General features: G+C 38.9%; 1 protein-coding gene across 2 annotated transcripts in view; it reads right to left on the bottom strand.

The window, feature by feature from the left end:
• The window catches only part of ZNF277 (zinc finger protein 277), a 176,666-nt gene that overhangs the window by 11,635 nt on the left and 137,815 nt on the right, over positions 1-27,216 (bottom strand). For both annotated transcript variants that reach the window (XM_043965082.1, XM_043965083.1), the window contains 4 exons: positions 16,225-16,335; positions 13,271-13,403; positions 4,724-4,791; positions 573-669 (listed from right to left, as the gene is read on the bottom strand). In XM_043965082.1, coding sequence (XP_043821017.1) covers positions 573-669; positions 4,724-4,791; positions 13,271-13,403; positions 16,225-16,335 — 409 coding nt within the window. The remainder of the gene's footprint in view (positions 1-572; positions 670-4,723; positions 4,792-13,270; positions 13,404-16,224; positions 16,336-27,216) is intronic.

The following is a 27,216-nucleotide window of genomic DNA, read 5'->3' on the forward strand; positions in this document are numbered from 1 at the left end:
AAGAAAACCCCAAATAAGGTCACCAAGAGTTGGATATGACTGAAAAATGACTAAACAAAAGGCTCTAGCTATAGGCTGTTAAGGCTAAAGTAATGATCTGCATTCTTCTTATGCTGCAAAGTACAAATCAAGTAAATGATGTGGGAAAATATGGGCCCCCCTCAAAAGCTGATTGAAGTTGTCTGGGGAATGTCTGGGAGATGACTTTCAACTGGGAGAATGGTGCTTACTAATGCCTCCTTTCCTCCCCCCTCCCCAGCAATCTGGATCACATGATGAGAGAGACCCAGGGCTGGTCCCGTGGGAAGGGCTGCCCCTTTGACTATACTGCATTCCAATTGGCTAGCTTTTGGTGCCAGTGTCTGAAAATTGTAACTGAGGAAGAAGGGTGGGGCCAGCCAGTTGAGATAAAAGGGCTCCCTAGTCCCATATTCACCACCATTTCCATTAGGGAGCATTTGCATGCGAATTTATAAATAAAGGCCTTTGATACTTCTCCAACACTGAGTCCCAGAAATTTTTAAATGGGGTTTCTCACAATTTGTTTCTCACAAACGAAAACAACATCTCACCTCCATGTGGATATGTAATTTTTCAGTAGTATCTGCTTGTTTTTCACAAAACAAGCAAACAGCAGAGACGGGGTGTTCTTCCCAATCAGACCAGTCACTGTATGCAGAAAACATAAAACAGAGATAGTCTTCAGTATTGGTCTGTTCAGGCAACAAAGAATCAAAAGCAACAAAAAAATGGTAGCTGGGCTATGGAGGAAGAGTTACACTTGTCCATTGTCGGTGGAACTGCAAATATGTAGACTCTGCATTGCAGTTGTATTTTTGAAATATTAATTGCTACTGCTATTTGCACAAGTTTTGGGTAAGCATATATTATTTTATTAATAAAATACCAGTAAAGAATTGATCAAGTGTCTTCTCCCTAACTTTTCATTGTCTCAGACCACGTGGTAGAGAAAGCAGGGAAAAAGCATCAGCATTCCAGTTAACAGGAACAGGAGAAAAGCCTCAAAAGACAGCATGTGGTCTCAAGGAGACCCAAGAGGAGCCCCAGAATACCAGAAGATCCTAGAAGACCTAAAGACCTACCATCCCCTTGTGGCATCTTCCAAGGGTTTTTAATCCTCTTTTGATTGAGGCAGGTCATTATATATTGATCAAAGTTAATTGGTTAGCATCATTCAATTCCATTGATTGACATGACTTGAAGATGGTCTACATTAAAATGAACACTAGAGGTGAAATGAGGGGAAAGAATGCAAAGGCTCTCACTGAAGTTGCTCAAGGCAAACCCCATTATCTAGGTGTGGTTTAATCCCATCAGTCCTTCCCGGATTTAGACAAAAGAATCTATCTCCATCCTTTTTGTTCCCCTGGGTTTGTCCCAGATGAGATTTGATGAAGTTTCTCAAGGAGAACTGGACTCTGGAGTGGGGGGAAGAAAGGACTGAGAAAGTGATGTTTGGATACCTCAAGAAATCAATCATAGGGGCAGGTAGGTGGTGCAGTGGATGGGGCACTGGCTTTGGATTTAGGAGGACCTGAGTTCAAGTCTGAACTCAGACACTTGACACTTAACTAGCTGTGTGACCCTGGTCAAGTCACTTAACCCTCATTGCCCTGCCCCCCCCCCCCAAAAAAAAAGAAATCAGTCATTAGGGGGCAGCTAAGGTGGCTCAGTAGATAAAGCACTGGCCCTGGATTCAGGAATACGTGAGTTCAAATCCGGCCTCAGACACTTGACACTTACTATCTGTGGCTCTGGGCAAGTCACTTAACCCCCATTGCCCCACAAAAAAAAAGAAAAGAAATCAATCATTAATAATTATTCTCTGACACAGTCCAAAAAATAAAAGTACATGATAAAAGCCATAAATCTGTCATTGGAATTATATCCTGTAAGTATACAGAACAATAAAAGAGCTACTTGTTTTAAGATTTTAGTAGCAATAGTACACATTTATGTAGTATGTACTAGCATATAGTATATATGTAGTATATGCTATTATATAATATATATAGTATATTCATGTAGGTCACACACACACACAAACACTACTGCTGCTAAAATCTTAGAATAGCTCTTTTTGTTAGTGATGTTGTATTGGATATTTCTGTATTGTTTGGTGGGATAACTTTTAAGTTCTCATATATATGAAATCATTAAAAGCTAGAAACAGCCTAAAAGTCCAGCAGTAGGGGAATGGTTAAATAAACTGTATATGATGGAATTCTATAATACAGTGGAGATTGATGAATACAAAAGATATACAGAAATCTGGAAAGACCTGAAATAATGCAAAATAAACCAAACCAGAAGAATAGGAATACAAACTATCACCACCCTGAGAAAAAATATATGAGAATGAACAAAGAAGCCTGATGAGGACTTAGAATAGGTGAATTGTTATGACTCTTTATTGAGTGAAATAAAATTAATTTAAAGGGAAATAGCTATTAGGCAAATTTAGTTGGTTATATTGATGTTCACTGTAATGGTTTTGATAAAACATCGAGTATAAACAAATAAATCTATGCACTTTTAAAAACAGAGTGTATATGTGGGAGGTGTGCTGGAGCCCTCTCAGCTTGGTGGTTCATAGGTAGCACTAGCCATTAGGTTCTCCCCTCCCAGTCTGCCAGAGGGAGATTAGCCAAATTTTTTTCAACCTTGACATTTACCAGGAGATTGTCACAACACATTATGCCTATCTGTTAGCTTTTGAAATACTAAGAAGTACCATGAAATTAATATAAATGACTAACAGGTGCTGATCCATTTTCTCATATTCTACTCTCCTCTGAACAGCTATCCCACTATTGAACGAGTGGGATTTATGAAACAGCAGTTGTTTCTGGCAGACTCTGTTCTGAGACAACTAGGTCTAATTTGCACAGGGAGCCATATCAAGGGATGTGTTAACTACAGCCACTGAGTGTACACACACAGTCAGGCAAGATGCTGGGAACGTGTTTCTGCATGACAAATCATGCACGCTGTATTTCAAAACAATCCATTTTTTTTTCCATCCCAGAAATAATGGTTATTTTACCAGGAGGTCCTGGGGAATCTTGTAGTAGAGCAGACATTTCTTTTTCCCCTTTTCTCTTTTGAAATGCTAATAAATTACTTTCAGGGAGATAGGTGTTAGGGAAGAGTAAAGGAGATCATATACTCTTCTTGAATTCTAGCCAAAGAGTAAAGAAATTTAGTACTTAGAATCACTGGCTACTCAGGAAGCCACTAACTTTTGGTGGGGTCTCAGATGACTCATCTCCCTCTCTATTCTTGGCAAAATTAAGACCGATGGTCCCCTCCTTTCCCTCTTTCCCAGTATGTGTGTGTATGTGTGTGTGTGGGGGGTGGCAGTGGCCAGGGAATGAGGGGGTTAATACGAGCTCCTCATTCTGCATTACCACTCTTGTTCATGAGATACTGTGGCATCAGTATGTAAACATTTATTCCATAAATACGCTAACTAGGATGCCCTAAAGAAAGGCTATTTTCCAAAGTCTAGAGAACCTACTAACTAGGTCCCACTGTTAAAAGGAAGATGGCAGGCCTTCTGTTACCTGACTTTGGTTTTCACTTTAGTAAAATATTAATTCAAAACTCAGGAGACCAAGAAAAAAAGTGAAACAATCTGTAATGAAAATAGCATATAAGGCAAGCATTTCTTAAACTTGAGAGTTGAGATGAAGGTGCAGGTGATTTTGAGTTATTCTGAGGAAAGGATGAAGAGTTATTCCCCCTTCCTCCACTTCACAGATAGATTATCAGAGTTAGAAGGGACCTCAGAGACTATTCAGTCCAACCCATACCTAAAAAAAGAATCCCCTCTACAATGTACTTGTTAAGTGGTCTTCCAACACGTGTTTGAACACTTCCAGTGATGGGAAACCACTACCTTCCCCATCCATCCCCAGTGATAACTCTAATTGTTAGGAAGTTCTGAATCTGTCTCAATTTCATTCTTTGCAACTCGCTCCCCTTGCTCCTCCTGGTTCTCTTCTCTGGGTCAAGGAGAGCGATGACATTGCTTCATATATTTTAAGTCTCCCCTTCCCCAACATCCCCAGTTCTTTTGGTTGATCATTATTATACAAGTAATTTCAGAATTTCAGTAACCCTCACTGACCTCTTCTGAATTCTTTCTAGCTTATCAATGTCCCTCCTAGAATATGCCCCCCCCCCAACTGAACATGATGCTCTAGATGTGGTCTAACTAGGACAGAGCCAACAGCAATTGGAGCAGTCCAAAGATCACATCACTTAATTCAAGTTTTTAGCCCAATTTAATAATGCAAAATACTTTGGGATGCAATTTCCTCTTTGAATTATATATCTCTCTCCACACAAACACACACACACACACACACACACACACACACACACACACACACACACACAGGCTTTCAATTAAACAAATAGCATTAATGGCAAAACCCTATTAGTAGCAATAACAATGGCCTTGGCTATTGTTTTAGAAGCTATTTTGTATTAACCAATTTCAAATGAATGAAGTTTTGCTTCATTTTACTGAAAGATCTGCTATAAAACACCATCAAATGAGTCAAGTCACTGAATTCATGGTCCAGAGAGAAAGGTTCCCTTTGTCTTTGTTACTTCTCTTCAGGTAACACATTGTCAAATACTGATTTTTAATCCTAGTTAGAGATGTGGCCCAAACAATAGCAACAATTCTTACTCTTCCTGATGTTCTAATAGCTCCCGATCATCTTCTGACTGAACTTCTTCCCAAGACTTTCCGAGCTCCTGTGTAAGTTAGACAAAAAGATCAGAGATAAAGAACAGTAGTAAGAATATGATCACAAAGCTTCTAGAAGATTCCTAGTTCCACTGATGATTTTGAAATAATACAAACATTGAAAGATTTATGTAGATTTTATACTTGCCCTTCTGATAATTTCTTCCCTTCAAGAAGGGAGAATTATCTAAAATTTCAATAAATATAATTTAAATTGAAGTTCACTTTAAAAAAACAACAAATAATCAACCCACTCATTTTATTTGTTTTTGTTTTTGTTTTTGTAGGGCAACAGGGGTTAAGTGACTTGCCCAGGGTCACACAGCTAGTAAGTGTCAAGTGTCTGAGGCCGGATTTGAACTCAGGTACTCCTGAATCCAGGGCCGGTGCTTTATCCACTGTGCCACCTAGCTGCCCCTAATAACATTTTTAAACTACCTCTCAAATGCAAGGGACTGGAGATAACAGAGTGAAAAATCAAAACAGTCCCTACCCTTGAGTAGCTTACATTCTGCTGAATCTAAAGTATGCCACAACATTTGCAACATCTTTGATTTGGGTCATCTAAATTAACAGAGTAAGCCACTGAGAAAAGAAATTGAGAGAAAAATTGAGCCTAGTGCCAGACTCATATCTGTCTCATGCTTGTCACCTGACAATCAGCACAGCTAATGAGAGAGTCTTTTCCTCATCTGACTTGACTTCAGGGGATGAATCTTTCAGCCACAGTAATTCACAGAGACCAGAGGAAGGCTGATCTATTGACAGAATTGCAAATCTTTTCAATTGTTTCCAGAAGAAAGATCTAAACCGGAAGAGCTAAACTAGAACCCATTTCCTTTCTCCCTAGTGTGTACTGGAAAAACTGGTGCTTGTCACTTCCATGTGAAGCTGGACCAAAGATGCTTGGTCCAATAGTTTCTGTTTTCTCCTCAAATCATGTTCCCCAGCAGATCTTATTTATACTGTCTTACTGCCATCTGTTCCTTTTCTGCCCTTTTCTCCTCCAGTGATCTAGGCAAAAACAGCTTGCAAAACTAGTCTGGGGAGGACAGAGTAGAGTGGTAAACATTACCTTTCCCAAAGCAAGTCAAGCCTAAGAATTATGGGGGGCAAATGGGACATTAGGTTCATTCCCCCTGCCTTTTAAAAAGATGAGACCCACAGAGGAAAAATGACTTACATAAGACCAAATAGCTAATGGCAGAGACAAGAGTGCAGGTCTGATCAGAAAGGAGTCTGGACTGGGAGTCAGAGCACCTAAATATTAATCCCAGGACTACCACTGACTACTTGTGTGACATTTCTCTTGATCTCAGTTTCCTTGGTTTCAAAATGAGGGGGATGGATATGATTACCTTGGAATTAAGGTTAGGTAAATCTATGATACTATGATACCATTATTGGCATGGTCCTATACTTCTTTTATGTGTAAACATTCGGCCCAAACTTTGAAGTTCTGGTATCACCCTTTCACACAAGTGCCTAACAAAATGTCTTGTATGTTGTAGGAGCTTTGTGAATGTTTGTTGAATTTAATATTCAAATAAAGCAGATTATGGTATTCAAATATCCTTATAAAACCTAGTACCGCTATTACTACCAGGGCATCCCCCTCACTCTTTTTGAGGGAGGGGGAAGGGAGATGGGGATAGGCTGAAAAGAGAGAAAAATAAAATTAATACATCATTTGTCAACTTAATGAGAGATCTCAGAGCTGTCACAATCTATCAGGTTAATGATGCATAAACTCAAATGTCGTTGGATGCTCTTTAACACTGGGACTTTGGAGTAAAGATGAGCTAATTAACTCAGAAATATAAAACCATGGTGTAAACTCTGCATAATAACAGTAATAGTGCATATTTAAGTAGCATGCTATAAAGAACAAACCACTAGCAAAAACCATTTTATAAATTTGATACAACATAACCCACCAGATCTTATGAAACAGAGAGAAGTCAGATACATTTTGGGCAGCTAGGGGTGGCACAGTGGATAATCGAGTTCTGGGCCTGAAGGTAGGAAGCCCCAAATTAAATCCTGCCTCAGACACTTACTAGCTCTGTGACCTTGGGCAAATAATTTAACTTCTGTTTGTCTCAGTTTCCTTTTCTGTAAAATGGGGATAATAATAGCACCCCCCCCTTTGTTTTGAGGATCAAATGAGATAAATTGTAATAATAAGTACTACAGACATGTTAGCAATCATCATCATCATTTTTGGAGATGCATTAACTCCTTTGGGTATTGAGGTATTCTTTAGTCTGGAACTGAACCCTGGCCTTATTGGCCCTGGTCTGTCTCATTGTCAAGAATTTCTGAACAGAGGAGAGACCAAGGCATGTTGTTGCTGTTTAGTCATTTTAGTCATGTCTGACTCTTCATGACCTTTTTGGGGGGTTTTCTTGGCAGAGATACAGGAGTGCTTTGCCATTTCCTTCTCCAGCTCATTCTACAGATGAGGAAATGGAGGCGAACTGGGTTAAGTGACTTGCCAGGGTCACACAGTAAGTGTGAGGCCAGATTTGAACTCAGAAAGATGAGCTTTCTTGTCTTTTTTAAGTGATTTGCCCAGGGTCACAGAGCTAGTAAGTGTCAAGTGTCTGAAGCCAGATTTGAACTCAGGTCCTCCTGAATTCAAGGCTAGTGCTTTATCCACTGTGCCACCTAGCTGCCCAGATGAGCTTTCTTGACTCCAGGCCCAGCACTCTATCCACTGAGCCACCTAGCTGCCCCAGGCCAAGGCTTAGGAGATAGAATTCCACATTTGGAATAAGGAAGATGTGGATTCCAACCCCAGCTTCTGATACTTGCTACTTGAATGCCCCAAAGCCAAGTTGCTTAACCTCTTTTTAAGACTCAAATTTCTCTTTAAGACTTTTCTCCTAAGTTCTACACAGGTTTTGATCTGCATGCATGGAGGGGACAAAAATCACAGATCTTTGACTAGTCAGTACCCAAGGATGAGCATTGTGGGTGTCACCATTTACTTTTGCTCCTTCAAATGGCTGTTTACCATTAAATAGCTTGATCAAAAAGTGATAAGAAAACAGCTTTCACTGCCAAAGCATTCATTTGTAATACCCTTTGAACTCAGCACAACATGCAGGGAATTATCCATTTAACTGGTAGAGGGACATGGAAATGGAACCCAAACAGTGAATTAGGAAAACAGCTACTTGTACAAAACAAGTACCCAGATGTTTACGTAGGTCTCTCGTCTAGGGTACAGCTAAGTTAGCCATTTGCTAAAGGATCAGGACTCAAGAGAAAAAAACCAAAAAAAAAAAAAAAAACCAACAACACATAACTTTCTAATTAAGAGATCGTGTCTGGTAATGAATCATATCACGAAAGTACAGAACAGGAGAAAAACAAAGTTGGGAAGGCATGTCAATAAAGCCTTGTGGTCCACCCCCTCAAACCTCTGCATCAGATGGTTCAAGGGAGGGTTGGAAAGAGTATGAGATATGAAAGGCAGACCCACACCCACGCCCTTAGACAAAAGTGGGTTAGGCAATGTGTTTTAAATGTGAATGAGTTCTTTTATGACAGAGACCTACAAAGAGAGATCCATGAAGATTCACTCAAGGTCTCAGTCACTAGAAGCAGTTTGTTTTTATGTGTCGTAAGGGGGAAAAAATTTTTTTTAAATCAAGGAATGAAGAAGCTTCAGTGAAAATGAGAGCCACAACTCCATAAAACCTGGCATGGGAAGAGAATGTAACTGGTACCTAGATAATGATGTGAAAGTGAGAAAGAGTCATGAAGCCCAGAGTTAAAATCCAGCCGTACATACATATGTGCTGTATGATCCTGTGCAAGTCACTCATGTGTGCCTTAGTTTCCTTAACTGTAAAATGTACATGATAATAGTATCTATCTTGTAGGGTTGTTGTGAAAATCAAAATGAGATAATATTTGTAATTAGCTTAGCACAGTACCTGGCACATAGTAGGGGCTATATAAATACTTATTCCTTACCTCCTTAAGGTCCAAAGGCTGGGAATAAAGTTGTCTAGTTTATAGGGAATGGCCTAACTACCCTGAGTGTTATCTCAGCCCTTCCCATCTTTCCTTACAGGAAATAAAACAAGGGTTTTCTCTGGGTGACCTAGGTCATGTAAAGGGCCCTGGAGGACAAATGAAGCAAGTGGAATCACAAGACCTGGGTTCAAATCCTGGCTCTGACAGTTACTATCTGTGAGACCTTGGGCAAGTTCCATAACTGTTTCCTTAATTTTTTTGGGGGGGGGCAGGGCAATGAGGGTTAAGTGACTTGCTCAGGGTCACACAGCTAGTAAGTGTCAAGTGTCTGAGGCCAGATTTGAACTCAGGTCCTCCTGAATCCAGGGCTGGTGCTTTATCCACTGCGCCACCTAGCTGCCCCTATTTCTTTAATTGTTAAATGAATGGGATGGACTCGATGGCCCAGGGAAGAATTCAGTTCAATAAAATACCTCTCTGAGAAGAGGTCCACAGGTGTCAAGTCAAAAATAATGCCCTACAGGGGCAGCTAGGTGACGCAGTGGATAGAGCACCAGCCCTGGAGTCAGGAGGACCTGAGTTCAAATCCGGCCTCAGACACTTGACACTTACTAGACTAGCTGTGTGACCCTGGGCAAGTCAATTAACCCCAATTGCCTCCCCCCCAAAAAAAGTAATGCCCTACAGGAGGCAGCATTAAGAGTGGGAACAGGGAGTGGGAGATATTAACACACTTTATCTTCCCTTCCGACTGTCCCCAAAGGAGCACTTTTAAACGATGTGTATCTCCTTTCTACCTTCCTTTTCATTTTGTATTTGGCCAAATTTCTTTATAAAGAAAATTGCTTAAGTAGCTAAAAGAATTAATAGTAGGATCATAGATTTAGAGCTGAAAAGGACCCTAAAAGTCATTCAGCCCAATCTTATTTACTATATGAGGAAAACTGAGGCTCGGGGACTTTTAAGCACTCAAGGTGGCCCAGGGGGTCAGCGTCAGAGGTGCTTTCCACTGCACTGTACTGCCTTCTATTGAATATGAATGTTTCTTCATTATGGTAGGAGGGCTGAAACAAGATGACCCTAGAGTCTTTTATGCCCCAGTTTTTTCTAATTCCTTGTTTTAGTATTAGAGATTTTTCCCCCTCAACTACTCATTCTACAGACAATTAAAATGGTTTTTAATTTCCAGTGGCATAAGGAAATCATGACCATCTCTCTCTCTTACATTGGCCACAAATCCTAAGGTACTGCATAGCTCGTAACCTGGGAAGCAGCTTCTCTGTGCCCATTCTTCAAAAACACCTGTGGGTGATTCTTCACAACTCCCTTTGGCCCCGTTAGAGAGCATTCACTTTACCACTGTATAACTGTAAGGAACAAAAGTGTTTGCTAAGCTCCAAGCACTTAATGGTCTTCCTCTTTAGCTCCGTCTGGCAGAGCAGGGTGCTAATGAGGCTAAGGTTGGGGGTCAGTTGGCATCAATTACAACCCTGGCCAATGGAAACCATGAGCCACAAAGAGGACTATGCCAGAATGGGGGTGGGGGTGGGCAAGGGAGGGGAAGGCACTGGTGCAATCCCTTATCACTACTACAAAAACAGAAACAATTCATAGCATATCCTATTGCTTTTGGGACACTATCATCGCATCAGAGTACAGCATTTGTTTATTATTCCTATGAGTCACAGTATTACTCTTTCAGAATTGTAATTACATTTAAAATTTGGGGGTTGTAATTATTTTTTTAAAAATTGGGCTTGTAATGATGTAGGGAAACTCACTCTCCCTGCCAGTATAGATCAGTTCTGCAACTTATTCTCTTAGACAGTTGCTTGAGGGCACTAAGAAATGACAACAGTGACCAAGGGTGATATAGTCAGTATGAGTCAGAAGTAGCACTTGAACCTAGAACTTCCTGACTCCAGTGTTGGCTCTCTAACTATTAGACTATGTTGCCTCTCATTCTGTCCAGCTTTATATTTGAAAAAAGGCAGAATGCCATGAGGGATAGTATGATAGACTCAGCATATGAAGACCTACACTCAAATTATTCTGCCCATGACACTCATTAGCTGTGTGACCACGGGCAAGGCATCTTATGACTGACTATATTGTAATGACATTTCTATAGTTTCTTAATTATTTAGCAAATTAGAACGCCATGTTTAATACCCAGTGGCTATGTGGCCCAGTGGAGTGGGCCTGGAGTCAGGGAAACCAGAGATACTTAGTTGATGTATTACCCTGGATAAGTCACTTCACCCTGTTTGCCTCAGTTTCCTCATCTGTAAAATGAGCCAGGGAAGGGAATGGCAAACCACTCATGAAGAGCTGGACATGACTCAACAACAGGTGTAATAATATATACAGTGCTTCACACGCTTGAAAGTACCATATAAATACCAATTATTATATGACCCATAAGCATATTTCTGAGGCCTTTTTTAGAAAAGCTAAACAGAGAGACATAAGGAATGAGCTACATGCATTAAGAGTGGCAGGCTTTGAAGTAATGTCAAGGTGAAGTTTGACAGGCCCCAACAGCTTAGGCCAAGAAATGAGAGGCTAGGTGGTTCTGCTAAGGACAGAAGATTTATAACCACAGGAGCTGGAGTGAACTATAGGGTTAGTAGTACATTTACTTTTCTAAAAGTGCCAGAGGAAGCTTAGGGAGCTCAAGAGATCTGGTCCTTTGAAATCTTGTCAAAAAGATGACTACCTCTGGCCATATTTGGAGTTCCCCCAAGTCCCATGCTAAGGCATTAGTTTAAAAGACTCTCAGAAGGAAGGAGCTTGATTAAATCATCCTCTGGTTTTTGCTGTACCTCCCTATTTCTTGGAGGTTTAATATTGAGGCCCACTCCCTAATGAATTCTGCTGACCCCTGAAGGCAGATTTGCTGGAGGAGAGGAGACTCGATGATCTAGACGATGCATGTGCCTTTGCTGTCAGCTAGGTGTGAAACATTTGTCATGCTCCACGGTAACTCAGAGCCAGCCTGCAAACACACGCTAAACTAGTCTCATGAGGAGAATTTGGGTTGTTTTGTTTTTTTTTAATTTAAATGCCAAAAGGATTAGAAGAGGCAGAAATTACTCCCTGGAGCCAGGAAGAAGATTTAGATCCCAATTCAGGACACACATGTTCCTTTTTGGAAGATAAAAGTAGTACCCTTAAAACACACACACACATGCACGCACACACCCCAAACAACTTCAGTGGATCCGATTATGCATTTGTGGTCAGTGGTTATCAATTTTAATTCAGCATTCATAACAGGAAAAAGCCTCTCCCATTGGCTCAAAGGAAATGTCAGTGAAAGACAAAACGTCTATTCCATTTTAAAGCGATAGAGCTTCTATCGTAACTTGCCCACTAATCTGCCACATATAACTAAAAATGAGTGGGTGCTCAGGCAGGTGGCTAACCCTGGGATGGCCTGGTGATAGATGTATTCTAGCACTAGGGGACTGATGTTCCTGGGCCAACTCAGTTTCTTTTTTTTTTTTTTTCGGGGCAATGAGGGTTAAGTGACTTACCCAGGGTCACACAGCTAGTAAGTATCAAGTGTCTGAGGCCGGATTTGAACTCAGGTCCTCCTGAATCCAGGGCCAATGCTTTATCTACTGTGCCACCTAGCTGCCCCTCCTGTTTCCTTTTAACCCTACTTAAAAATTTACCTGTACTATGATGCCCATGAGTTGATGTGTTTGTTATTCCTTTCATGTAATATTTATACTTTGATAGGCCCTTTCTGGACACAACAGTGTAATGTGGCAGCCTCGTGGGAAATAGTTTTGTGTAGGCAGGACTTTTAGGTGTCACTTAAAGTAGGCCACATAAGCATTTGGTGAGCTATGGCTTAAAAGTGCCGGCAGGAACCCTTTTGTTGGAGATTTGATCACTACTATTGGCAAGAGTGGGAGTGGGGTGGAGTGATGTGAGATGTGGGGAAGGGAGAAGGAAAACCTCAAGTTGTCAAGAAGGAAGTGAGGCAGTTGTAGCTTGATGCTGGCTTTGGAGTAAGAGGACTTGAGTTTGAATCCTGCCTTTGCAGTATATTAGCCATATGACCTTAAGCAATTCACTTAAAGTTCATGCCCTTGATTTTCTCATCTATAAAATAAGGTAGTGGGAACTCAAAAGTTCTCTCCTAGCTCTCAGTCTGTGATACTTATTTTGATCTAAGGCCTAAAGTCAATATATTCCACATGAAAAAAAGGTCATATGAGTGCTTTGAAATTTATTTCAGTTAAGTTGTTAATATTAAGATTGCTGTTAATGTGGGTGACATTTTATTTTTTGTAATCCACAAATGTTTGTTCAGCTGTTTTGTAAATTCCCCATTCTTATGAGGGAATGGAATTCTGAAGAGCCCTTCAGTTGCATTTTGACCTTTGTGCTAAGTAGCTCATTCAAAAATTAGAGATGGATCTTTAACAAGATTGTGTTTGCTCTACTTCAATCAATTTTTCAATTAGGAACAGAAAACCTTACCAAATAATTAATCACATAAAACCGGTCATATTCTCTATTCTTAGCATTGATCCTGCGATGTTGCTTTTTCCTCATGTGATCCTTAAGTGTATTTTTATCTCTGAAGAACTTTTCACAGTACAAGCACTGCAAGCTAAAATAAAAACATAAATAATGGTATCTGAACTGAAAATTTTCCCAAAACGTTCACTACAATGGTACTTTGGATTATAAGAAGTTTTATAATCCCCTTTCATCGGCCTTTGGGTCACCAACAACTTTTGGATCTTTATAAATCAGACAACACTACAAACAAAACAAAAACAACAAAAAAAAAGAGGACAGGCTTTTGGTCCAGGGAATATCTTGGGAATAATCTAAAGCATTGTACACGTTCCCAAAAATAAATCAGCCTCTTCTAACTATTTAATTCTGGGTCCAACTCATTGTCCATCCACAGTACCTTTTTATATTAATGTGCAAAGTTAAATTGCCGCCTATTCAAATGCATGTTATAGTCTGAACAACTGGCATTTTTTCATCCATTTAGTTTTTCCTGAATATATGGTTAGGCCAATCACTTTTAAGTAATTATTGATCCCACTCATCATAATATGGAGATGGATGCAATCAGCACAATGTCTTCCATGAACAGGCATCTTTGGAGGACCTCATGGACGTCATCCTCCATTTTAACCATGCTTAAGCCATGCTCATGACCTCTCTGGTGGCATACTGCATTATGCCTTTTTTGACATTAATAATCAGATAATCAATAATGCACAAAGACTTATATTTTCAGCAATGGCTAATATAAGTAGTGTAAAAGATATGCCAGAGATTATGACTAGAAAATGAAGTAGGTTAATCCTGTAGGGGGTAAGGAATAATATAGGTCATCCCTGGTATCCATGAATGTAAAATGACCTATAGGTAAGCCTCCAAAATATTGATTAGATGAGGGTTAATGGGAGAACATGGACAGAAAGGTCCAGGTTGAGAAGGTGAGATTGGTTTGCTCACCGTACCAATATAGGGGATACTTAGAGTGATAACATCACAGATTTAAGCATTATTTATAATCACCTACTCTCAGTCCATCAAGCGTTAAAGGGTCAAGCAAACGCTTTTAAGAATTCATGGATCTTTAGCTAAGGCTTAAAAATCTTAGACTGAAATCATCTTCTTAATAGGATTCTACCTTTGGGTTTAGGATTATTCGCTACAACTTCTGCTAGGGGATGTATTTTATCTTCATTTTTATAGATGGACATTGAGGCATGGTGGAGTTAAGTGCGCTGCTTGGGATCAAGCAATGCTGATATGAAAATTAGAACTAAATGCCTGTTGAGAATCGCTCCTTGCTTCTTTGGGGCTACAACGACTTTCCTGAGAGACTTCAAAAGGATATTCAGTAACACCTCATTAGTTTGCTTTTACTAGCAAGGCAGGTGCTCCACATAAGTGCATTTTCCCAATAACTGAAGCTAAGCCTTTTAAGCACTGACACTTTTAAAAGTTTAACCATTTCTGACAGAAATCCTTCTAAAATGTCACACACACTCTCCTACCTCCTTAAACAGGGTAAACTGAATGTAATTCAGTTTAATCTCGATGACTCAGAGCCATCCTTATGTACCTCAATTACTGTCTCAAAGATAAAGGTGCTTATGTTTTGGAGAAAAATTCTCCTACCTACTCTGGCTTGATAAGGTAGGATAGACACTGATGATTAACCAGTCTGTAGATATGAAATGGAAATTTGGAGTCACATAGGGAAGCGGTGAACTACAGAAAGTGGGAAGGATTTAAAAAAAAATAAGTTAGAAAGGTCATTTTAAACCAAACACTTAAAAACAGGGGGAAGTAATTACAGTCTTAGAGCTGGAAGCCTGTAGCCTAATCCAATCCAACCAGCCTTTATTAAGATCCTACTAGGTTGCTGATAGATAGTTGGGGGTATGAATAGGAAAGCAAGGTGGTACCTGTCCTCAGAGACCTTACATTGTAGTCTGAGAATACAATATGTAAGCAGTTAAGTGTACATATGGTAATTTGAGGCAGGAAAGAGCACTAAGAATTACAGAGATTAAGGAAGAATTTCTGTAGGAGGTGGAATGTGAGCTCAACCTTTAAGGGTTCAAAGAGGTGGAGATGAAGAGGGAGTGCATTCTTGGCAGTGGGGGATGGAATGCCAATTTCAGAAAATAGCAAATCATCATGTCAGGATGACCCATTTCACAGGGCCCAAATAAAATGATACCCAAATCCTAATTTCACAGGTGAGGTGCAGAGCAGTGCTATGAGAATCATTTCAGGAGCTACTGAGGTGTGTGGAGCTATTTATCCTTATACCAGATGGCCCCAAGTTATGGCATTTTCTTGAATTCTCAGGGATATACAGGCTGTCCCAAAAGGGTTAGTGCAGTTTGAAGTTTATTAAGCTAAAATACTACTTTTTTTTTTTAATCTTCTCCGTTTTTTTCCTGGTTGTTAGCTATCATTTATTTCAAGTGTGTCAGCCTGTTTCCTGAAGTTAGGTTACCATTTCTAATTTGCTATTATTCAGTTTTTATGGGCTGATAACCAAGTTTTTAGAATTGTTTAAAGTTAAACTCTGTGGAAGGACCCCAAGGAATTACAGACTAAAGACCATGGGAGTTAGTACATAGGCTTGGTGACCACTATTTGAGCAACTCAAAGCCTTAATTTCAGATCTTCAATTCCATCCCAGATAATCAAGGTTTCTCAATGTTTGACTGGTGGCTAAGCTGCATTTACAGTAAATGTGAATTAAAATTAAATGGAAATATAATCTAGAAGATTGAGAATTGTTCTTCAAAGCTCCAACTTTTCTAATATTACAAACGAGCAGGTTATACTTCATTAATTACCTTTGACTATTAAATTGATTAAAAAAAAACTCCATTGAGATTAACATGACTTAGGGGTATGTTTCATAAAACAGTACTTACTTGTCAAGCTTTTTCTGTAATGTCTTGAGAAATTCACTGAAATGTACAATATTGTCTGGCAGTCCAATGTTGAAAGCATGTTCTCTTGCCATGTGATTCAAAAGGACAGACCTACAATCAGATTAGAACAACTGATTATATGGTATATTACTTAAAGAAATAATGACTAGCTAATAGTCAAGGGCAGCTAGGTGGTGCAGCAGGAAGAATGATGGGCCTGGAGTCAGGAAATCCTGGAGTCATCTTCCTGAGTTCAAATCTGGCCTTGGACATCTCCTAGCTGTGCGACCCTGGGCAAGTCACTGTTTTCCTCAGTTTTCTCATCTGTAAAATGGTGATAATAATAGCACCTATCTCCTAGAGTTGCTATGATGATAAAATGAAATATTTGTAAAGTACTTTGCAAACCTTAAACACCATATAAATGCTAGCAGTTATTATTACTTTTATTCCCCTGGAATTCCTTCCCTTCCTTCACCTCTATCTTTTACTAGTCTAGACTTGAAGCTATCATCTGAGTAATCTTCCCAGATCTAATTTCTTCAGTGGGAAGAACTCTGGGTTTAGAGTCACAGGAACTAGACTGAAAGTTCAGTGCTGCTACTTACTATATAGGTGACCATAGATGAGCCATGTAGCTACTCTGGGCTTTTGTTTCTTTATCTGTAAACTAAGGGGTTAGAGTAGATGGCCTCTAGTAGATAAACCCCTTCTAGCTCAAAATCTTTCACTGTATTCCAGTACTATGATAGAAATCAGTGAAGAAAAGCTCAAAACTAAAGGGACTTTGCTCACTATGTTAAAATTCCTACTGTTCATTCAACTCTTTGCAATCTAGATTTTTTTTGCCACTCCCACTTTACTGAAACTGCTGTAATCAAAAGTTACAAATGACCCCTTAATCACCAATCTAATTACCCTTTTTAAAGCTCTCTAGTGATTTTGTGGCCCTGTCAACCATTTCTTTTTTTTTTTTTAAGTGAGGCAATTGGGGTTAAGTGACTTGCCCAGGATCACACAGCTAGTAAGTGTTAAGTGTCTGAGGCTGAATTTGAACTCAGGTACTCCTGACTCCAGGGCCAGTGCTCTATCCACTGCGCCACCTAGCTGCCCCAACCATTCCTAATGAATGCTTCTTTTCCTTTGGTTTCACAGATACCACCCTCTCTGGTGCTCCTTTTACTATTTTTCTTTTTTCTTTTCTGTCACCTTCATGGACTCCGCATTCCCACCCCCCAATAAAGGTGATCCCATAGAGCCTATTTTAGCTTTCCTCCATACTCTCTGCTTTGCAATCTCATTCATTCTCACAATTTCAACCACCATACCTACAACAGATGACTTCCAAAAGTTTGGAATATGGGGATAGAGAAATCGTTTTGGGGAAAGTCATTTTAACCTCTCTGGGACTCATTTATGTAATCTGTAAAATATGGAGGATCGGCTGGATGAGCTCTGGAAGAGGACCAATGACATCACTAGGGCGAATTGGATGAGGTGGAGTTGAGTGAAGTCATCAGCTTCACTCTCTCCTTCAGAGTCATCAAATTCCAGTGGCAAGATAGAAATCAAGACAACTGGCAATGGCACAGGACCTTGACCTTTCTAAATTTAGGTCTTTCCCAGGTCTCAGTTTGTCTCCCTTCCAGATCTTAGTCTATCATACTCTATATCTAGTTCTAACCTCACTTTTGAGCTTCAGACCTCTCTTTCCAGCTTTCTTCAGGGCACATCTTTATCTGGATATTCTACCCTCCTCAAACTCAACATGTTCCAAACTGAGCTCATTGTATTTCCCTGTAAATCTGCTCCTTCCTTTTGACTTCAACATTTTAGTGTGTTGCTCTATTATTTAACCCATCATATTCATTTGCAACCATGGGAATTTGTGGGAATTTTCATTAGTCCTCATCTCTCATATTAAATTAGTTTGTATGCCTTACAGAGTCCACCTTTACAGTATGTCTCACATCTATCTTCCACTGCTAACACCTTACTATAGGCCTTCACTACCCCCAGACTGGACTAGGTCAAGTCATCCTAACAGCTATTTTTACTGCCATTCTCCCCTCAGGCTACCAGATAAATTGTTCTGTGGTAAGAGTATTTCTAGCTCAACTTTCTTACCACCATTTACTTAAGATGAACTACAAAATCAAACTTAAAATGTCAACTATAGGTTCAGTATTAACTGGATAGTTTCCCATCTCACCTGATATAAATCTTTTCATTTGATATGTAAATTATTATCTTGTCTTATTGTTCTTTGAAATTCCATTGTACCCATCTTGCTTATATAACCAAAATCTTTATAAATATCACTTAAAACTAATGCTCAGGGTTCACTGACTGGTAAATGTTCAGTGAAACCTGTGTTCTGAGCATAATAAATTGCAGTTTTCCTCCTATCTCTGCTCTATTGATTGGTAATTGGCAGCACTAATTAGTCAACACACCCCTGGACAATTTTGTCACAATTCTTATGCATAATTATGAGCATACCAGTCCTCTGCTCAAAAATCTTCAGTAGCTTCCTGATGCTTTACAAATCAAATTCACTACCTTTGCCTGGTGTTCATGCGTTCTAGCCAGATCCCACCTGGTGTTGTAGACCTCTTCTGCCAACCTTCTAAGTTGTCTTGGGCTGGAAAACTCTGACCTTTTGTTGGCTCTGATTTTATTTTTTATTTTAAAGCTGTGTGGAGAGGAATGCTGGGACAGTTTGGCTAGGTCACTGCCTCTACCATCTTGGCTCCCCCTCCCTATTTTGCATTTCTCTGATATAGTTTTCAGGAATTTTTTTTTTTAATTTTGAACTTAGACATCAAATAAAGGGAACATTTCAAGACACATAGAAGATCAGAAAAGGACTATACATGAAACTGAGACTGTGTATTGTAGGGGTTGCTTTTCTTTTTAAGTATGTAATAAATTCAATATGTAACATAGCTCTGTCCTACTCTGTGATTCCTTTTGACTTTCCTTCTCTTCTGTGCATTTTAAAAACATGCTTCAGATGACACTTTTTTCCTTTCTTCCTTTTTTGTCCATCCCTATAGCTAGTCCCTCTTGCCTTCTTAGTTTCCTTCCAAATAGAAAAAAAAAAAGAAAAAAGAAAAGAAAAACCATTCTAAAAAATTCTAATAGTAAAGCAAAACAAATTCCACATTGACCATGTACTAGAATGTAAATGAAAAGATCATTCAAAGTATTATTAATTCTGAGAAAATGTCAGAGAACAGATAATGGAATATACTTTCATCTTACAACACAGAGGTAGATTACTAGGATAGAATACTATATATATGGCCAGATATATTCATTATACTGTATGTTTTGCTTAATTGTTTTCTTTCATGTGGAAGAGTTCATTTTGATGGGATGATTAGAATGACTAAGATATAAAAGACAAAAACTTTGAATTACATTTATTTTTTAAATTAAATTGAAGAAAAATGAACATCTCATTCTGAAGTACCATGTAGCACTGTGAATGCTAGTTTTCTTGGTGTGTCATCACAAAATCTCAATATAACTAATCCAATCTATAGTAGGTTGAGAATCCCTTCTGTAATATCTCTAAAGAATAGTCACCCAGCTTGCCATGTAGACCTCTAGTAAAGGGGGACCCACTATACCTTTGTTCAATCCTTTGAAAGCTTTTCCTTACAGGAAGCTGAAATCCATCAGTTTGTCCTTTAGGGCAAAGCAGAATGAATCTAATCCCTTTTATACATGAGAGTCCCTCAAAAACTTTCTTTTTTTTTTTTTGCGGGGCAATGGGGGTTAAGTGACTTACTCAGGGTCACACAGCTAGTAAGTGTCAAGTGTCTGAAGCCGGATTTGAACTCAGGTACTCCTGAATCCAGGGCTGGTGCTTTATCTACTGTGCCCCCCAGCCACCCCCCAAAGACTTTCAACAGCACTATCATGTCCTAAGGCTTTTCTTCTCTGGGTCAAACATCCTTAGTTCATTTGGCAGACTCCTATATCACACCACCTCAAGCTCCCTTTAAAGCATCTGGGTTATCCAATAACAGTAATTAGTCATCATTATTATAACTAATAATTGTAATAAACAATAATTTAACAACCTATCTTTATGGTGATTTAGTTTACAAAGTGTGTAAGAAGCCTTTTTGGTACTCTCTTATCTTTAATGCCTAGCCTCTATAAGGGACTAAAATTCTAGCTATACTGTCTAAAATATCTAATGAGTGGTTGCCAATAAATTATAAGCTTTAACAAGAGTTTAGAGTTTTAAGCATTTATTAAGGAGAATAAGAATTTGATGAAGAGAGAGAAAAATGCCTAGCTTCATCTATCAATCAAAGGGAGAGTGCATTTTTAGCTCCGCTCTCTACCAGAGTCCTGATGAAAAAGAGAGAGAGAACCAGCCTCGCCCCCTCTTTCTCCCACAAGCAAACATCACTTCCTGACGCCAAAGAAAAGCGGCATGGCTTGCCCTTAGATACCTTCTTCTCATGGTGGAGCTTTCCTACAGTAAGTCTCCAGCAGGTGGCATCATTTCAATCGTTACACCTCTTTATCCTGTCTGTTGTGTATGTGTGTTGTGTATATATATTGTGTGTATCTATCTATCTATCTTTTTGTTTGAATGCCATCTCTCCTATCAGAGTGTAAGCTCTTTTGGAGTAGGGACTAACTATCTTTTACCTTTCTTTGACTCCCTAGCTCTTAGCATGATGCCTGGCACATAGTAGGTGCTTAATAAATGCTTTTTGACAGACTGACTACAAATGTTACCCTTCTTATTTTACAAGAAGTCTAAAGAGTAACATATCCATGGCCACACAGTTAGTGTTACTAGATTGTAAGCTCAAGAGAGCAGGGATTCCGCCTTTTCTAAACTTTTCATATCTCCTATCATCAAGCACAATGCTCTGCCTACAGTAGGTACCTAATGAAAGTTTGTAATATATATGAAATGTGAAAGTATATATCTTTAAGAGGTATAAAATCAATCAACAAGCATTTATTAAACACCTACTACCTATTAGACACTATGCTAGGCACTAGACTACAAAGACAATAATGAAACAGTCTCTTTTCTCAAGGATTTTACATTCAATTGGGGTATACAATTTATACATGTATGTAGGTTTATACAGAATAAAAATTTGTAGAATAAATACAAAATCATTCAACTGATCAATAACGATTTATTATGTACTCACTATGAGCCAGGCTCTAAGCACTGGAGATTCCAATAGAAAGAATGAAATAATCCTGTCTCTCAAAGAGCTTATATTCTAATGGGGAAAACAAGAGTTACATATATAAGTATAGAAGGAATTTTAAAAAATCTAATTAGTTAAACACAAGTTTGTTAGAGTAGGAGGGCATATTAGAAATTGGGTAGGGGGGATCAGGTAATGCTTTATGTAAAAGAGGGTACTTGAGTTGTGTCTTGAAGCAAGCTAGGATTCGATGAAGCAGGGGTGAAGAGGGAGAATATGCCAGGCAGAGGAGATAGGATATGTACCAAATACATTAACATCTTTAGAGACACAAGCAACTTAAATAATGTTATGCATATGCTGACTAGTCAGTAACAGTTGAACTAGAAGACACATAAATGGGAAGTACATGCATCAAAAGTGCAAGAATTATTGCACCATGTCTGGATTAGAAGAACAAGTTTGTGCTTCTTCCACTTGGGTAATAGAATCATATGGCTCTAAAGATAAGCTGTACATTTGCTCTCTGCAAAGTAATTTGCTCTTTATGTATTTACTCTTCTGAGCTATGGTGAAGGAAAAGAGACAATGCTCTGTTATACTGAAACTATTATCTAGAATCATGGGAATAGAAAAAAACCTGACTAATCCTTAACACTGTCTTTTTTTTTTTTTCTGTCACTGATGGCATCACTGCAGAAGTACAATGGCCTGAGGGCCATTTTGTAGTTTTTTTTTTCTTCACAGATTGCCCACGGCCAAAGTATTTATCACCCAGTGGCAAACCTCTTACTGATGAGCTTCTTGGTGCTCAGCAAATCTGTTCCTTGGAAAGTAGGCACAGACTGCTGCTGGGGTTATTCTCATAGGTTCTCTATCATAATAGACACATCAGAGCTTGTGCTCCATTGGCTGAGCCTTTGGGAACCCATGATCAACTCTACATCACTGAGACATCAGAGTAGGCCATTTAATACACTCATCTCTTCACCTTAAAACCTAACCTTCAGTACAATCCAGGTCTCATTAATACAATCTTTCAATTTAGGATGTGTGGGGGAAAAAAGAAGGTAAGAGTTCAGTTTCCTTTGATTCCTGGCTTGTTCCACATGATCCTCTGATTTCCTTGTATGGGACAATTTAATGAGATTGTCACTTGATTAGGGGGGAGGAGTTGTCTTTATTTACTCATTCCATATTTGCCATTTTGATGTGATTCAATCAAGCATGATATTTTAAGTTGTCCAACTTTACTACTGTTTCTAATCATCTGTTTCATCATTACCATAAAGTCAGCTTCATCTCTTGATTACAACTGTCTCAGCCAACATTTCAGTCTCTTGCTTTATAACATTTTGTCCTGCATCCACAAGTCTACTATTATACATAATTACAGATGATCCTTTATGTAGGCCATTTTGATGAACTAAAGATTTTCTTATAATCACACAATTCAAAGAGACTGGTCATAATTTTCAAGATTCAATACTTTCTGTTTCCTTACACAGTTTTCCCCATTTTCCACGTTATTTTTATTTCCCTGTTGACATTATATACTCCTGATAGAATGAGCTTTGGACAGACAAAAAGTTAAATTAGTTGCTTTCCAATGATTGAGGTCTAGAGATGAGAACAATTATCACTTCTCTGTTTAAACTTAGCTGCCTCTTAGCCCTCTTCCTCTTCATCTGACTGAAATGCTAGCATTTCATGGGACTTTTTTGATCCAAATTATACAGATAAGGCAAAGAGCAGTTATACCTTGGCTTAAGGGTATAGGGCTGTTAGGACTCATAATGAAACTAACCTGTAGGAAGCTGTCCAAATTAGTTGGGCTCTAGTTTTTCATTCAACACTGAACTTTTTTGGAAATGTATGGAATTTCTGAAGGAAGGAAGAAATTTTAAGAAATCTGGATAGCAACTGATGCTGAAAGTTTTAAGTTTTTTTTTTCTACTCCCCTGCTAAGAATAGAAACAAATTTAAGATTGCATTATATAATTCTTACCCGGTTTTATTGGGAAATTATCAGAAGAAATGAGGAGGGCAAAGAATTGAACTAGTAAATAGAATATCAATAACATTCACATTTAGTACTTTATGGTTACAAAGTACTTGACATGTTTTCATATTCCTTTAACAGCCTTATAAAGGCATGGATTACGGGTGTAACAGCAGCTTCAGCTGCCTCTCCCAAGGAGACTAGATATAGCTGTTGTTACTGCCTCGTGCTTTAGGGTGTTAAGGAATTGGCAATTTTAACTGCCATTTGTGATGGAAACTATTTTCTTGCCAAGACTGGAAAGACTGAATGAGAGGTACAAGGAAAGGGGACGAAGAGAACTTATTTCTTTAGTGAACTATTCTGACCTTTTGCCTTACAAAGATGAAGAAAATTCTTCTTGAGAAGAGACAGAACTTGCTATCTTGAGATAAATGAATAACAGGAGTACATTATATAAACAAGAAGTCAAGCATCATAAGTGATGGATCTTTCACCTTAAACAATGTAAATGACAATAAATGTTGGTTTTCTTACTGGCCACCTTGCACTAACATGGTAATTACATTGTCCTGCCAGTAACTAACATTTATTTAAGTCTCAGTAGTTAGGGATTTTGATGTGTAGAAAGTGATATGAGGGGAAGCTAGGTGGCACAGTGGATAGAGCACCGGCCCTGGATTCAGGAGTACTTGAGTTCAAATCCAGCCTCAGACATTTAACACTTACTAGCTGTGTGACCCTGGGCAAGTCACTTAACCCCAATTGCCTCACTAAAAAAAAAACCAACAACAACAACAACAACAACACACACACACACACACACACAAAAGAAAGTGATATGAGCATTTGGAAAAGAAGTTGCTTTTGTTTATTAAATCTGTATTGTTACTATTTGTTATATGAAGAAATGAGACTTTGAGAGGTTCAATGACTTGAATACAGAAACTAGTGGAGCTGGGTTGTGAACACCATGCTTTTAACTAGAAGTCCAGTGTTATTTGCCTTAAACCATGCATTCTCAAAAAGTATGGAGTTTTGCACTAATAAAAACCTCTACTCATCTTTTAAAGTGATCTTTTTAAAGTGTGGTCTGACTATCATCCCCTATTAAGTGCCTTAAAAAAACACCAGCACCACCACAACTCCAGTGGCTCCCTATTACTTCTAGGATCAAACACACAATTGAAGGCAGTTGGTGGCATAGTGGGATAGAGCTCTGAGCCTACCATCAAGAAGACTTGAGTTCAAATTCAGCTATAGACACTAAGTAGCTTTGTCACTCTGGGAAAGTGACTTGTCCTCTGTTTACCTCAGTTTTCTCAACTGTAATTGGGAATAATAATAGCACCTGCCTTGCAGCGTTGTTGTGAGGATCAGATGAGATAATATTTGTAAAAAGTGCTCAGCACAGTGCCTAGCACATAGCAGGAGCTATATAAATGCTTATTCCTTCCCCCTTTCCCCTAAAGCTCTTTGTTTGACCTTTGAAGGCCTTCATGACCTCGCTTCTTCATAACTTTCCAATCTTCTTACACGATGCCCCAGCGTGTACTCTGTGATGCAGTAACACTGACCTCCTTGTTGTATGTACCTTGACCAAAAGACTCATCTCTTGACTTTGGACATTTTCACTGGCTATCTTGAATGCCTAGAATTCTCTTCTCTCTTCATCTCCACCTCCTGGCATCCTTCAAGTTCCAGCTAAAATGATGTCTTCTGCAAGGCTTTCTCAATCCCCTTTAATGTTCTTGACTTCTCTCTGTTCATTATATCCAATTTCCCCTATATATAGCATTTTTGTATGTAGTTGTTTTCATGTTGTCTCTCCCATTAGATTGTGAACTCCATGACAGCAGGGACTTTCTTTTACCTCTCCTTGTATTCTCATCACTTAGGACCTAGTAGACAATTAATAAATGATTGTTGACTGACTGACTAATGCATATCTTGGGAAGGATATGAACCCACAGTTCCAAATTCTCAATACAATATCATCTGAATTTCAGATAATTTAGAAACTTACCTGCCTTCTCCCTTAGATATTACATGCCTTAAAAGTAGGGACTGGGATGGGGGTGGGGGGGAGGGGACAGCTAGGTGGCTAAAGCACCAGCCCTGGATTCAGGAGGATCTGAGTTCAAATCTGGCCTTACACACTCGACACTTACTAGCTGTGTGATTCTGGGCAAGTCACTTAACCCTCATTGCCCTGGCAAAAAAAAAAAAAAAAAAAAAAAAGGGAGGGACCATATTTAATCTATCTTTGTGCCTCTTGGTTTCTTGTAGTGATCTGAACACTTAATAAATATGCTTAATGTCTGTTGGATTAAAGATTCAACTATCGCATTTAGCCATGGGAAAGCTCAGTCATGGAGTAAAAATGTCACTGAAACTACTGAGAGATATCAGTTTGACACTGAGTCATTGAATGTTAGGTAGCTCGTTAGATTAAGGAAGTACAGCCCCAATTTTATCTTTTTGTAATGATTCTTAGGATCATGGACTTAGAGCTGGAAGGGAACTAAGTCATCTAATACAACCCCTTCAGTGTCTAACATATGATAGAATGTAAGAGCCTTGAGGGCAAGCACTGCTTTGGTTTTTGCTTCTGTATCCTTGACAGCCAGCACCATGCCTAGCACACATTAAGCACTTAAGAAATACTTATGGACTGATTCATGAGGAAATTGACAAAATAATAGCCTCTAAACATTATAGTAATTGGTTCAATGGGCCACCACTAAAATAAATAAAAGTTTCATTCTCTTTATGTGAAAAGAGGACGTGTAATTTTCTGCTAGTGGTATTGATGGGCTGGTACCGAGGCACAAGAACATTACACGGTCCCCACTGTTAATAATAGCATAAATTTTGAGATGGCTGGGCAGGATTAGTTATATCATTAATGACAATGGAATAGACCCTCTTACTGCTAAGGCTAATTGGCTTGCACTTATCCAGCTATTCGTTTAGCTTTTATTTGTTTTCAGCATTAGGAGAGATACAAAGATGGATAAGACAGTTTTTGCCCTTGAGAAACTTACTGTCTGGAAGAGAAGAGATAACACATTTCCAAAGGTAAATATAACACAAATTAGAATACAAGCACAAAGAATACAAAGTGATATTAGATAAGGGAAAGATCATTTGCAGCTGAGGAAGGTCAGGTACAGAGAGAACAAAGGGATGGTGGTGATGGCAAATAGTTGGGTTTGGCTAGAGTATAGAGCATGTAATAAAGATGGAAAGAGAGAATGGAGATAAATTGTAAGGGATCCCGAATGGCAAGATGGGGGACGTGGTGATGGGAAGATACTGAAGGCTTTGGAAGAATGGAGTAGCATGATGAAATCTGCGCAATGGTTAGATCAAGTTGTCGATGGATTAGGAAACTATTTTGACATTTCAGTTCAGAGGTAATGAGAATAGTAGAAGTAAAAGGATAAGGAGGTGAAATATTAGAAAGACTCTGTAAAGCTGAAACCAACTGAATTTGCTGATGGATTGGCCTTGGGAGACAAGGAAAAGAGAGACTTATATTCTCTTATGACTCTGGGGTCACTGGTGATTTTTTTTTTAACAGCATGGAATGCTGGATATTGTACTCCCGTAACACACTAAAATTTGAACCAAACCTCTTGTCTAAATCTTAATTGAGTATGATCTAGTTCTCCTTAATTTATCTGTACCGGTTCTTTTTGTTTCTTTGTTCTCTGCAAATGGATTGGTGTGGTCTATTTACAGAGGACACACTGTGCCTAGAGCCTTCTCCTATAAATCCCTGGC

This window comes from Dromiciops gliroides, chromosome 5, assembly GCF_019393635.1.
Source record: "Dromiciops gliroides isolate mDroGli1 chromosome 5, mDroGli1.pri, whole genome shotgun sequence".
In the NCBI taxonomy this organism is placed as follows: Eukaryota; Metazoa; Chordata; class Mammalia; order Microbiotheria; family Microbiotheriidae; genus Dromiciops; species Dromiciops gliroides.